We start from the raw sequence: 10,971 nt of genomic DNA, 5'->3' as shown, positions 1-10,971 counted from the left end.
CCTCACCCGCCCAGCGAGCCCCCGCCGCCCGCCCCGGGCCCGCGGCCCATCCCCGGCGCCGCCGCGGCGCCGCAGCGGGGACGCGAACCCGCGGCCCGCCCGACGCGGGGGGGGGCCCCGAGCGCGGCAGCGCAGGGAGCGGGCCCGGCGCCGCTCCGCCAGCCGCAGAGGGCCCCGCCGCTACCGGTCGCCGGAAGGGCCCTGCCGGGGCGCGGCGGGCACGGGCGTCCGCCGCCGCTCCGCCCCCGCCGCCCACTCCGGAAGCGCCACCGGAAGCGCCGCGCCCTTTCCCGCTTCCCCCCCGGCAACCGGCGGCAGCGCACGGACGTTCCGGGGGGCGGGCGGCACAGGGCCCCGGCGCGGCTCCGGTCCTCCGGGCAGCCCGCTGCTGCCCGCCCGCCCCCGGGGCCGCGGGTCCCGCGGTCCGGCCGGAGGCTGCACGGCCTCCCCGGGCCTGCCCTGCCCTCCTCGGGTGGCCTGGCGCTGGGCCGGGCCCTCCCGGCGCTGCTTCAGTTGGGTTGGGCTGGGCTGGGTTGAGTTGGGCTGGCTTGGTTGGATTCGGTTGGGTTAGGCTGGGCTGGGCTGAGTTGAGTTGGGTTGGGCTGGGCTGGCCTGAGCTGGGTTGGGCTCAGTTGGGTTGGGTTTGGTCCGGTTCAGTTGGATTGGATTGGGTTGGGTTGGATTGGGTTGGGTTTGGTTGGGCTGGGTTGGGTTGGGTCTGGTTCACTTGGATTGGATTGGGTTGAGTTGGACTGGGTTGGGTTCAGTTGGGCTGGGCTGGGTTGGGTCTGGTTCAGTTGGGCTGGGCTGGTTGGGTTGGGTTAGGTTAGGTTGAGTTGGCTTCAGTTGGGCTGGGTTGGGACTGGTTCAGTTGGATCAGGTTGGTTGGATTGGGTTGGGTTAGGTTGGGTTGATTTGTGTTGGGTTTGGTTTTGTTTGGTTCAGTTTGTTGCTTTTTTTAAAGAAGGGACCAGCAGCTTTCATCGCCTTGGCCATGACTCCACCCCAACACCCTCAGCACACGCAGGAGCTTCGTCCTTGGTTTCAGGGACGCCATTACCAGCATCGCTGCACGCGTATCATCTTAACCGAGAGCTAAAGGCAACCCACCTGCTTGGCCGCTTCTCCTTTCTTCTGCACAGATCATCTCCCAGAGACCTTCAGGAGGTGCCCCACGCTGTGACCAGCTACATGAGACCGATAAAGGCCACGGTAAGTAACGTGATACACAACCTGCGCCGCTTTCTGTTGCGTGCCATTGTTTTCAAGGGGATACGGTATCAGCCGTATTAATAGTTAATTTAAAATCATGCAACTGGAGCTGCTGCTCTTTGTGGAAAGTTTTGTGCAGGCCGGGCCATGCATTATGTATGGGAGCAGCGGCCCGGCTGCGCGGCCAGCGTTGCCGAAAGGAGCCCTGGAGAGGCGAGAGGGAAGCGAGTCAGGCCACGGTCAGCTCTACGGTGTTCAGTCAAGGAGGATCAGCTTTTAACAGCCACGTACGCATGTAAGGTACAGTGCGACAAGCAGGGTTCATGGTAAGTTTAAGTGGAACCTGTCTCCATTACCTCAACGATCTCCTCCACTTTTCAAGGATTTTTGTTTTCCAACAAAAGCTGCAGGTACCACTCGCGTTCCCTCGTGGGTTAGCATGAACGGCGCAGAGAGGGTCCGTGAGGAAGCACCGATGCTGCCACCGTCCCTCCTGGCAGCAGCGCTGAGCAGAGAGACCGAGCTCTCTGTTCTGCAGCTTCTCGGAGCCTCATCGACTTCGGTGTGTCCAGCTCACTGTGGTCTTTCCTCAGCAGAAAGCTATGGCGCAGCTTCAGGTGATTATCCCCGGTTACCACCTCCACAAGAGAGATGTGCACAGCCACGGAAACAGAGGCAGGAACGTGTCGGTGTAGTTACTGCAGCTCAGAGCCGATCCTGAGGGTGCCTGAGCGTGTGTAAGCCCCTGAGCTCCGCCGTGCTCAGCCTCAGAGTCCTCAAACCACCCAGGAGCAGGGTCAGAAACGTTAAATGCCCGTTTCCCCTCACCAGCAGCACATCTGAAGCTGCATCTCCACTGAGGAGCTCTGCTTGTTTCAAATGCAGATGCATCTCCCGATTTAGACCCTAAACTACAAGTCCTGGGGGGTGCAAATCCTTCCCTGCCTCCAACTTTTACTGCCCGTGAGTCGTCCCGACCCAATGCCATTTATCCAGGCAAAATGGGGGAGAGGGAACAGAGCATGGCATCCCCGGGTCTCCCGACTCGTCAGAGTAATAATGTCCGTTTGCTTTACGCCATGCGGGTGCAGAACACAAGTTATTTCGTTCCAGGGTAATGGAGACGGGACCTGCCACACGTAGTGATTTGCTCATGGCGATGAGCCAAATCTGCGGCAGAGCCACGCTGTGCTCCACCACCTTATTTCCATTAAACCTCGGGCTTAAAACGATGCAGTGCTTGCATGGGACGGGCTGCATTTTCTGTGTCGTTCCCTGCCAGCCTTTTCTCACCTCTGAATCGCATTTTCTTGGCGAGGTGAGGACTCGTATCGAGATGCGTGGCTGTACATCGGGGCCGAGAGCTTTCCATCGAAAGAGCAATTTAGGAGTTGAAGATCGTCTTTCTCCTTTTCTGCTGTTTTAGAAACAGCAAAAGGCTTGTGCTTTGGAGAGGGGAAGGCAAATAAAATAAGCTGGGGAGAGCACGGAGAGGGGAAGGCCGGGGTGGGCTGGGCTGGGCTGAGCTGAGCTGAGCTGGGCCGCGCTGCGCTGGGCTGAGCTGGGCTGGGCTGGGCCGGGCCGGGCTACGCTGGGCCGAGCTCAGCCAGGCCGAGCCGGGCCGGGCCGGGCCGGGCCGCGCTGTCCCCGCCCCGCCGCCCCCCCCCGGCCGCGCAGCCGCCGCTCGTCCCCCGGCGCCGAGGCGGGGCCCGGGCGGAGCGGGGCCGGGACGATCGCGGCCGGGAGCAGCCGGGCCCGGGCCCGGGCGGGCGGATGCAGGGCGCGGCGCGGCGGCGGCCGTTCCCGGCGGCGGCCCCGGGCTCCCCGCAGGCCGCCGGGCCGCTCTACCCGGGCAGGTGAGCGGCGGGGCCGGGGGCGGCGGGGGGGGGACGGGGACGGGAGCCCCGCTTCGTTCCCCGGGGGTCCCCAGCCCCAGGCAGCCCCCCCAGCCCCTCCCGAGCCCCCCGGCCCCGTCCGCGGTACCCCCGCCCCGTCCGGGATGCTGCGGTTGTCCAGGGTATCCCGGAGGGTCGGGGTCCCCCGGCTTCGCGTAGGGTTCCGCGGCTCGGTCGTGGCACCGCAGCCTTGTCCAGGGCATCCTGGCTTACCTGGGTTACCCCCGCTGGTCCGGGAACCCCGGCTGGCCCAGGCTTCGACGGCCCCTTCCAGGGAGCCGCAGCTCTCCCGGCTCACCCAGGGCACCCCGACTTGTCCAGGGTACCGCCATCCTCTTCCTCCATCCATCGGGTTTGGACCTTGGGCTCAGGTAGCACAACCTCATGGCTGATCCTGTTCACGCCGTTCTGGTCTCAGCACCACAGGAGAGCGATTCATCCGCTTTTCCCGTAGGGCGGTGAAGGTCCGGTGGTGCTGGGGGGTTATTTGTTTGATGGAAAGACTTCAGTGGGGTTGGATCAGGCCTTGCTCTGCCGAGGCAGAAGAGGAGAAACTTCAGAGTGGAAGATAAAGGCAATAGTGCATCCAGAGCATCCCTGTGCTTGAGTACCACCAGGCATCCATGCATTTTTAGCGTTCAGCACAAGTGCCATGGGAGTCAAATTTTGCTTTGTCATGCAAAAGTTAAAAATAGTTGCACTTAATTCAGCACTTAAGCTTTTCATCCTGCTTTTGAGCTCACTCCTCGGCCAGGAAGAGTCTTCTTACGGGGATGCGCCAGTTTTTATTAACAACGCTTTGCCTCCTGCTCTCTTTGGCCTCTCAACTTTGTTGTTATTCCACAGATCCCAAAGCCCGGAGACGCGCCGGCAGCCAGAGAAGCGTGGGTTTTGGGTGGGGATGCAGACCTGGAGTCTGCTCCCTGCCTTCTCGGAGACCTGTTATATGACTTAAGGCTGACGCTGTCGCTTCTGTCATCTGTAGGCATGGAGTGGTCAAGAACGAGGACACCTTCAAGACCTCCCCGTTTCATTTTGATCTGTGGTTCTACTTCACGCTGCAGAACTGGGTGCTGGACTTCGGGCGTCCCATCGCGATGGTGAGTGTGGCAGAGGCAGGCCCGCTGCTTTGCTTGCGCTCAACTTATTTAGGGTGGAGGACGGGGCGGGCAGAGCCGTGGTGGTCCCCTGTAGACCCACGGGCTGTTTTCTACACCAAAGGGACGCCCTTGAGGAGCTGTCCTTGAGACCAGGACCGCTGCCACGTGCTGGTGTGAGTAGCTGGTACCAAGCGCGTTGCTCCAGTCACGGGGAAGGCATCTGGGAAATTCGGTCCATGTCGTCTATCCCACAACTTCATGTTTCCATAACAAAAGTTACCTGGAGAGGTTCCTGCTGCTCTTCCCCATACCTTGCCGGTATCTCCAGAGCTTGGGGCTTCTGCTCTCCGGGTAGGGCAGGGCAGAAGTGGCCGTTACCCTCAAATGTAATTTTTTATTGCTGGCGTCTGCACATGGCAGAGGGTTAACGGAGATCCACTGCTGCGGGACTCCCGAACGCCTTGCTCGCTCGCTTGGCCGCACAACTTCACGGCATCAGCTCTGGGCAGCGCTGCGGGAGCGAACGGCTGAGATGTAAATACGCTGTGCCTTTAGCACCCGCTTCCAGATTGCGCTTTTAGGGATGCTTACTGCAAGAAGTGCTGCCCAGCTTCGTTCCTAGCAGCTACGGGAAGTCAAGCTGGCCATTAGCAAGCAGCAGCAGGCCAAAGCAAGGATTCTCTCTCTGCCTGTCTTTCGGCCAGTGACGGGGCTGTAATCGCGAGCTGGGCGGTGAGGAGATACTGATGGGCTTTTTTTCCTCCCCCTCCTCAGATAATCCTACCTTTGGAGTGGTTTCCTCTAAACAAACCGAGTGCTGGAGATTATTTCCACATGGCTTACAATGTTATCACACCGTTTCTTCTGCTAAAGGTAAACCTCGAGGTGCAGGTGCTATTTTTTTTTTTTAATAGTACCGGTTGTAAAAACAGGGCAAACAATACAGTTTTGTAAAGGCTAAGAGTTTGTTAGGAACTTGTTGAACAAATGCTGGTTAGGCACAAACTCCCGCAAGTGGGGCGGCCCTGCCGTACGTTGGAGCTTTGCCACGCCAGAAAGAATTTGTGATGCCGCCTTTTAAAGAGCAAGGCAGGGCCCAGCTTAATCCCGCTCAATTTCCCGCATATACAAAGCAAATCGCTTCCCCCGGGAACTCTGGATCCAGGAGTCGTCAGAGCCCTCTCCCTGGCTGAGCCAAAGCCTATTTTTAAGACAACATCCATCCGTGACTTAAAAGACCTTATGAGACAGCTGGAACTATAGTAGATTTTCTAAATTGTTCAGAGCTCACTTGCTCTTTGACATTAGAATTGTATCTTTAGCTTGAATTTATCTTGCTTCAGCTGCCAGCCGCTGGATCGTGTAAACCATTTATGAGGTTAAAGACTGTCATGTCATTAGAAATCTTCTTATATTAAACACTTCGCAGCCAGAAGATAGGAGAAAGCAATTATAAATCTATTTTAACCTTCATTAGCTAGAAATTGAATTATTTCCTAAGATGTAAATGATTCTCTCTCCTGAGTCTGTCTGGGAGATTTTAAATGCCGGTGTGGCCAAAAAGGAATATTCAGGATCCGGTCCTTTGGGGAATGTGGAAGCTCTGAAGCTTGGTCTGGCCCGTCATAGTCTGACACAGCCGATTTCTGCAGGCTGGGTACTCATCAGGTTAAAATTTGCAGTCTTGGCCTTCCCTGGCAGCACCGCATGAAGGGTTGGTCCACAGAAAAAAATCCATTTGTTATTCAGGGTGCATTTCTTTTGCCCAGTGTCCCCTCGAAGGACGTGTCCCACCGTCCTTTTCCATCAGACGAGGCCCTTTTGCTCTCCTCGTCCTCTCTGACCCCTCTGACGTTCATACAGGAGTTACAGAGAAAGGGAAAGTTAAGCCTCAAAATGAAATACAAATAAGGAGCTTTTCGCTGTTTATGAAGGGCTGCAAAGCTGATTTGGCAGCAGGGAGATGGGAGGCGAAGGTGGCCCCAGGTCGCCCCAGGCTCTGAGTAGCCCCGGGCTCCCCGCCAGCCTCCCCTGCCTGCCTCCACCCGGACCTAAGCAGACCACGAGATGGTACAGGGAATGCTCATCACTAAAGCCGGTGTTCAAGAGGCTGCCTCAACCGGTTCTGCTGGTAATTAGATATTTCTAGATATGGGTTTAAATGCAGCTTCCTCTTTAGAAGCAAATCAGAGGGAGGTGAGTCTGATTCCATTAGGAAGAAAGGAAAAAAAAAACCAAAAACCCAAACAGTTCAACAAGCGTCCTTTGAAAATCATCCAGGGGAGAATTATAAAGGAGCAAGTGTCTCAGGCAGGGGAGCGAAGTGCGTGGGCAGCCGGAGCGCTGCCGGCGGCTCTCCTGCCGCTGGAGGGCACAGCCAGCCTTGCAGAGCCGCTCAGCAGAGCAGCCAGAGAAAGCAGCTGCCTTTTTGTTTCTCATTCATCGGTTTCGACCACATCTGGTGAAGAAATTGCTTTGAGTACTATATTAGTACTGGATCGCTGGTCCGGCCTAAGCATTGACTCAGGTTAAGGGTGCTGCTTTGCAGAAAGGTTTAACAAGGGCAAAAAAATGTGGTTTTGTTGTTGCAAACAGGGATAAAGTGTGTGCTCGACCCTGAAAACCACGTAGTCTGGTGGGAAATGTGTCTGAGACGCGTTTAGGGAAAGCAGCTGCCATCAGGGAAGTTCGTTCTGGTGCGGTCGCACCGCTTTCCCCGGGAGGACGACGTGTTTCCCCCGGCGGGGCGCCGGCCGTCGCAGGCAGCAGCTCGCACCCGCTACGGCAGCACAACCTGCAGCTTTCTGCAAGCCCCTGCTTGGGTTTAGAGGATTTTTGCAAAGCACCGTAAAGTCAGAGAGGGCAGAACTTGCTGCGTGTCTCTGTTGGTACCTCCTCGCTGTTCAACACGTCTCTGTGGTTTTAGCTCATCGAGAGATCCCCCAAGACCTTACCGAGATCAATGGTCTACGTCAGCATCATCATGTTTGTCATGGGAGCCAGCATCCACTTGGTCGGAGACTCCGTAAACCATCGCCTGATTTTCAGTGGCTACCAGCACCATCTGTCTGTAAGAGAGAATCCCATCATCAAGAACCTGAAGCCAGAGACACTGGTAAAGAGGCAGGGTTTTATACAAGCACTTAAAAAAAAAATATTAATTGCTTCTTCTTATTTAATAGCGTCCTGTTCCCTCTGCCCTCTTAAATCTCTTTTCATTGCATTGCAGATTGATTCCTTTGAGCTGCTGTACTACTACGATGAATATTTAGGTCATTCGATGTGGTAAGCAATTTACAGTCTATCTAGCGGCCTCAGAACATAATGCAAGGGAGGGCAGATCTGATCTGATCATAGCTTAATATGTAAAAAAATAAAATGCAGCTGATGACAGCTGGCTGGGGATAATGTTCTCATAGCCAGTGTGATTACAGTGGATCGCTCCCTTGGAAAATCACCCATTCCCCCTAGCTTTGTCTCTGTCTCAGTGATATTTCTGGGACGTGGCAGTTGTTCAACAGCCGCAGGGGCCAGAGGAACAGCTCATCTGTTCTCGCCCCTCGGCCACCTCCCGCGGGATACCCAGGTGAAGAGACGGGTTACGGTGCAGGTCTGAGGGCTCCGCAGACCCCTTGGCTGTCACCACCTGCATTTTTGCTCCTCTGGAAGCTGACCCCAAAGCAACCCAGCTCTGCCTGCTCTCTCTGGCCCTTTGCTCGCTCCCCTCCTTTACCGTGCATCCATTTAGTGCCCCCCGGTGAGAGGGAAGGGTTGCTCGCGTAGCCAGACCGGTGCGGCCCAGTAACAGAGACCGTTTGGCCACGGTGGTCCAGGGAGCTCAGTTAGGGCCTGATTTCAGCGCCATCACCCCAAGCCGACCCTAGAAATGCTCGTTCCAGCTGGACAGTGTGCTTCAGCCGGCGTGGCTGTGCTTGCTGACCCAGCGGCAGGTCCCGTCAGCACCCTCCCGCCCGTGCGAGCAGCACCCGCTGCCGCAGACTGTCCTGCGTCCTGCCCTGCCTGCGCCGAAGACTCCAGAGAGGACGGTCTGGCCCTTCATCCGCTGCCGGATAATCCTGAGACCTCTCTGAGCACAGAGGGAAATCTCTCCCCCATCAAGCCTTCCCAGTTTATTTGCTGTTCTTTGAGTTCTGCGAAGCAAGCAAATCCCATTCTTTTAAAGAGAAAAGGGCTCTGTTAGGTTGTTGAAAGCTTGGTCCACATCCTGCTTTCCTGCAGTTCAGCTTTTAACTGGACACAATGCTCTTAAACAGCCTCTTAGAGCCTGGGAGCGTAACAAATGCAATTGTTGGACCGAGCACTTGAGCCCAGCCTTTGACTTAATCGGCAAACTTGGGCTTTTCCTGCGAGAGCCCCAGAAGACTCATTATCTGCAGGAGCGCTCGGTGCAGGCAGGACACAGACCAGCCCTGCACCAGGCACCGCCAGCCCTTCGTCCCTCCTTGGACGCAGCGGTAATCTCGTCGCGAGGGCTGTGACGCTGGCAGAGAGGCGATGCCCTGACTGGCACCGCGGGACCCCACGTCCCAGTGACCCACTGCTTCACCCGCCCGAGCACGTGTGGCCAGAGCGGGCTGGGCGGCCTCTGCTGCTGCTCTTTCACCAAATTACTTCACAGGCTCGGCATAGGAATTGCCTATGCGCGTGGTTTGGATTGGAGGGGTTTAAACACATCCCAGGGTCTCACCACCGATCCGTGTGTTGTTTCTGTTTGCAGGTACATCCCTTTTTTCCTGATACTCTTTATATATTTCACCGGCTGCTTCACCCCTGTTGAAGAGGAGAGCAGGATGCCAGTGCCTGCCTTGCTTCTGATGGGGCCCAGCAGCCTTTATTACTGGTAAGTGGCTTCTGTCTGCTCTGGGTGGGCGAGGGACGAAGTGGGAGCACCGCAGGCAGCAGCTCCCTGTTCCCTGTTCCCCAGGCCAGACCTTGCAGCTTCTGCTCTGCAGGTCTGGAAAATCAAATCAAATCTGGTTGGAATTTGCAGCCACTTGAGCCTTTGCAATTTGGGACAACTTCAGGGTCACTCATCAGCACCCCTGTCCCGGCTTGGGGTGCTTCTTCAACCACCCTGTCAGTCACGTTGTTACTGCTGGAGCTCCGGCTTCCAGCCTCTGCAGCGCTTGCTGTCTGCCCCCCTTCAAAGGCTGCTGTTTGCTGCGCTGTCGCAGTTCCTCGACGATTTTGGGGCGGTCACCCGGTGCCTGCAGGGCGTCTGCCTGGTCTCAGGTTGCTGGTGGCAGTGGGATGCTCTCACCACTTGTCCTGGGATTTCACACAGAGCCCAGGCCGCCTGCGTGATGCTCAGATGCTGCCTCCTCGGCTCGCCCTGCGGGTCCAAATAGCCTTTTGAGAGAGGTCTTATTTATTTCCCATTTTCATTAGCCTCATCTTCCCAAACAGTTTCCCTGATGGCAGCCAAACAACTTTTCATTCATCTTCAGAGATGATGTTCTCTCTTGCCCGTGGCTTTGCCCCCTGCTGAGACTGTTTTTATACAGTAAATTAATTTTTGATAGCCAAAATCATCAGGAAGATTTGGTTAGTTCCCAGTTACCCCATTGCACTTCCTTTAAATATATCAGCGTGAATCTCTGCAGTTCGTGTGCTAGCGATTTAAGAACCAGGGAGTGTAATTCCCGTTCCCTAAGGCCCGCTCCGGACCGGCCGCTGCCAGGTACAGCACAGGGCGAGCAGTGGATTTTTGGACTAAATGAGCAAAACATCCACGGGTTGGAGCCAGAGTCTGGCTTTGGTTTTGCCGTTAAGCATCCCATTCACAAACTGAGCCCAGCACCTTTCAGATCCCATACTGGGTGCGTGTTTCTTTACCCGTTCTCTTAATGAAGCCCATAGCTCAGTTGTTAAATTACTGATACGAAACGTGAAAACAAATCACAGCGTAAAAGCTGGCCGTAGAAAGCAGCACGGCTTCCTTTGGCTGTAGAGGAGGGAGAAGGGGGAGACGCTCGCCCCAGGTAGAGCTGGCCGCGCTGGGGCTGCCGCCGCGCAGTGCTTTCTCCCGGGGGCACTAACGGGGTTTTTTGCTTTGTAGGTATCTCGTGACGGAAGGTCAGATTTTCATCCTCTACATTTTCACTTTCTTTGCCATGATGGCTTTAGTGATGCACCAGAAACGCAAAGGACTCGTCCTGGACAGCAATGGGCTTTTTCTCTTCTACTCCTTCATCATAACACTGGTCCTCATTGCTGTTTGGGTGGTTTGGCTGTGGAATGACAAGATTCTCAGGAAGAAGTACCCTGGCGTGATCTATATCCCCGAGCCGTGGGCGTTTTACACCCTGCACATGAACAACCTCCATGCAGCAAAGGAAAGTTTATAAGTTTTGATATTTTAGAGTGATTAGAAGAAAAATAAATCTAGTTTTTCTAATGTAGATGTATTTCAAATAAATTCCTGACCAACATTAGCTGCAAGACGTATCGTGCATTAACGAGACCTAGCTGGGGAGGGGGTGTTCGAGCAAAAGGGAAAGATAAGTCTTTGCGACTTCACGCTGTAGAGGCAGGGCCGCGGCGGGGGAGCCGCCCCGGCTTCGCACCGCCCAGCCCTTGCAATTGCGCAACGCAGATCCGTGCTGGACTTTTTTTGGGTGCTTACGGGACAGCACCCAGTCCCTCCTGTATCAGAGCAGGGGTGCAGCATCCCAGCCCCGCGGTGGTCCACGCCACCGGTGAACCCACATCCCACCCTCGCCGCCCCCCCGAGAGCATCCCAG

The 10,971-nt window shown here is 56.1% G+C and overlaps 1 protein-coding gene across 6 annotated transcripts; it reads left to right on the top strand.

Moving 5' to 3' along the window:
• Positions 1 to 424: 424 nt before the first annotated feature.
• On the top strand, positions 425 to 10,646 carry CLN6 (CLN6 transmembrane ER protein; the record flags this gene model as incomplete). 6 transcript variants are annotated; one of them, XM_082321449.1, is made up of 11 exons in its annotated part: positions 425 to 512; positions 965 to 1,212; positions 1,342 to 1,512; positions 1,595 to 1,829; positions 2,326 to 2,530; positions 4,093 to 4,207; positions 4,982 to 5,080; positions 7,134 to 7,322; positions 7,437 to 7,492; positions 8,946 to 9,068; positions 10,287 to 10,646. In XM_082321449.1, the coding sequence occupies 7 exons, from the start codon at positions 2,457 to 2,459 to the stop codon at positions 10,573 to 10,575; spliced, it is 945 nt and encodes a 314-aa protein (XP_082177575.1). In that variant the 3' UTR covers positions 10,576 to 10,646. The 6 variants fall into 6 exon arrangements, with proteins under 6 accessions (XP_082177575.1, XP_082177574.1, XP_082177576.1 ...); XM_082321448.1 differs by having other exon boundaries at positions 439 to 517; XM_082321450.1 differs by lacking the exon at positions 425 to 512 and having other exon boundaries at positions 821 to 1,212; positions 1,617 to 1,829.
• Positions 10,647 to 10,971: the final 325 nt, after the last annotated feature.

The sequence above is a fragment of the Platalea leucorodia genome, assembly GCF_965183815.1.
Source record: "Platalea leucorodia genome assembly, chromosome: 9".
Lineage (NCBI taxonomy): Eukaryota > Metazoa > Chordata > Aves > Pelecaniformes > Threskiornithidae > Platalea > Platalea leucorodia.
This window is presented reverse-complemented; position numbering and strand designations above follow the sequence as displayed.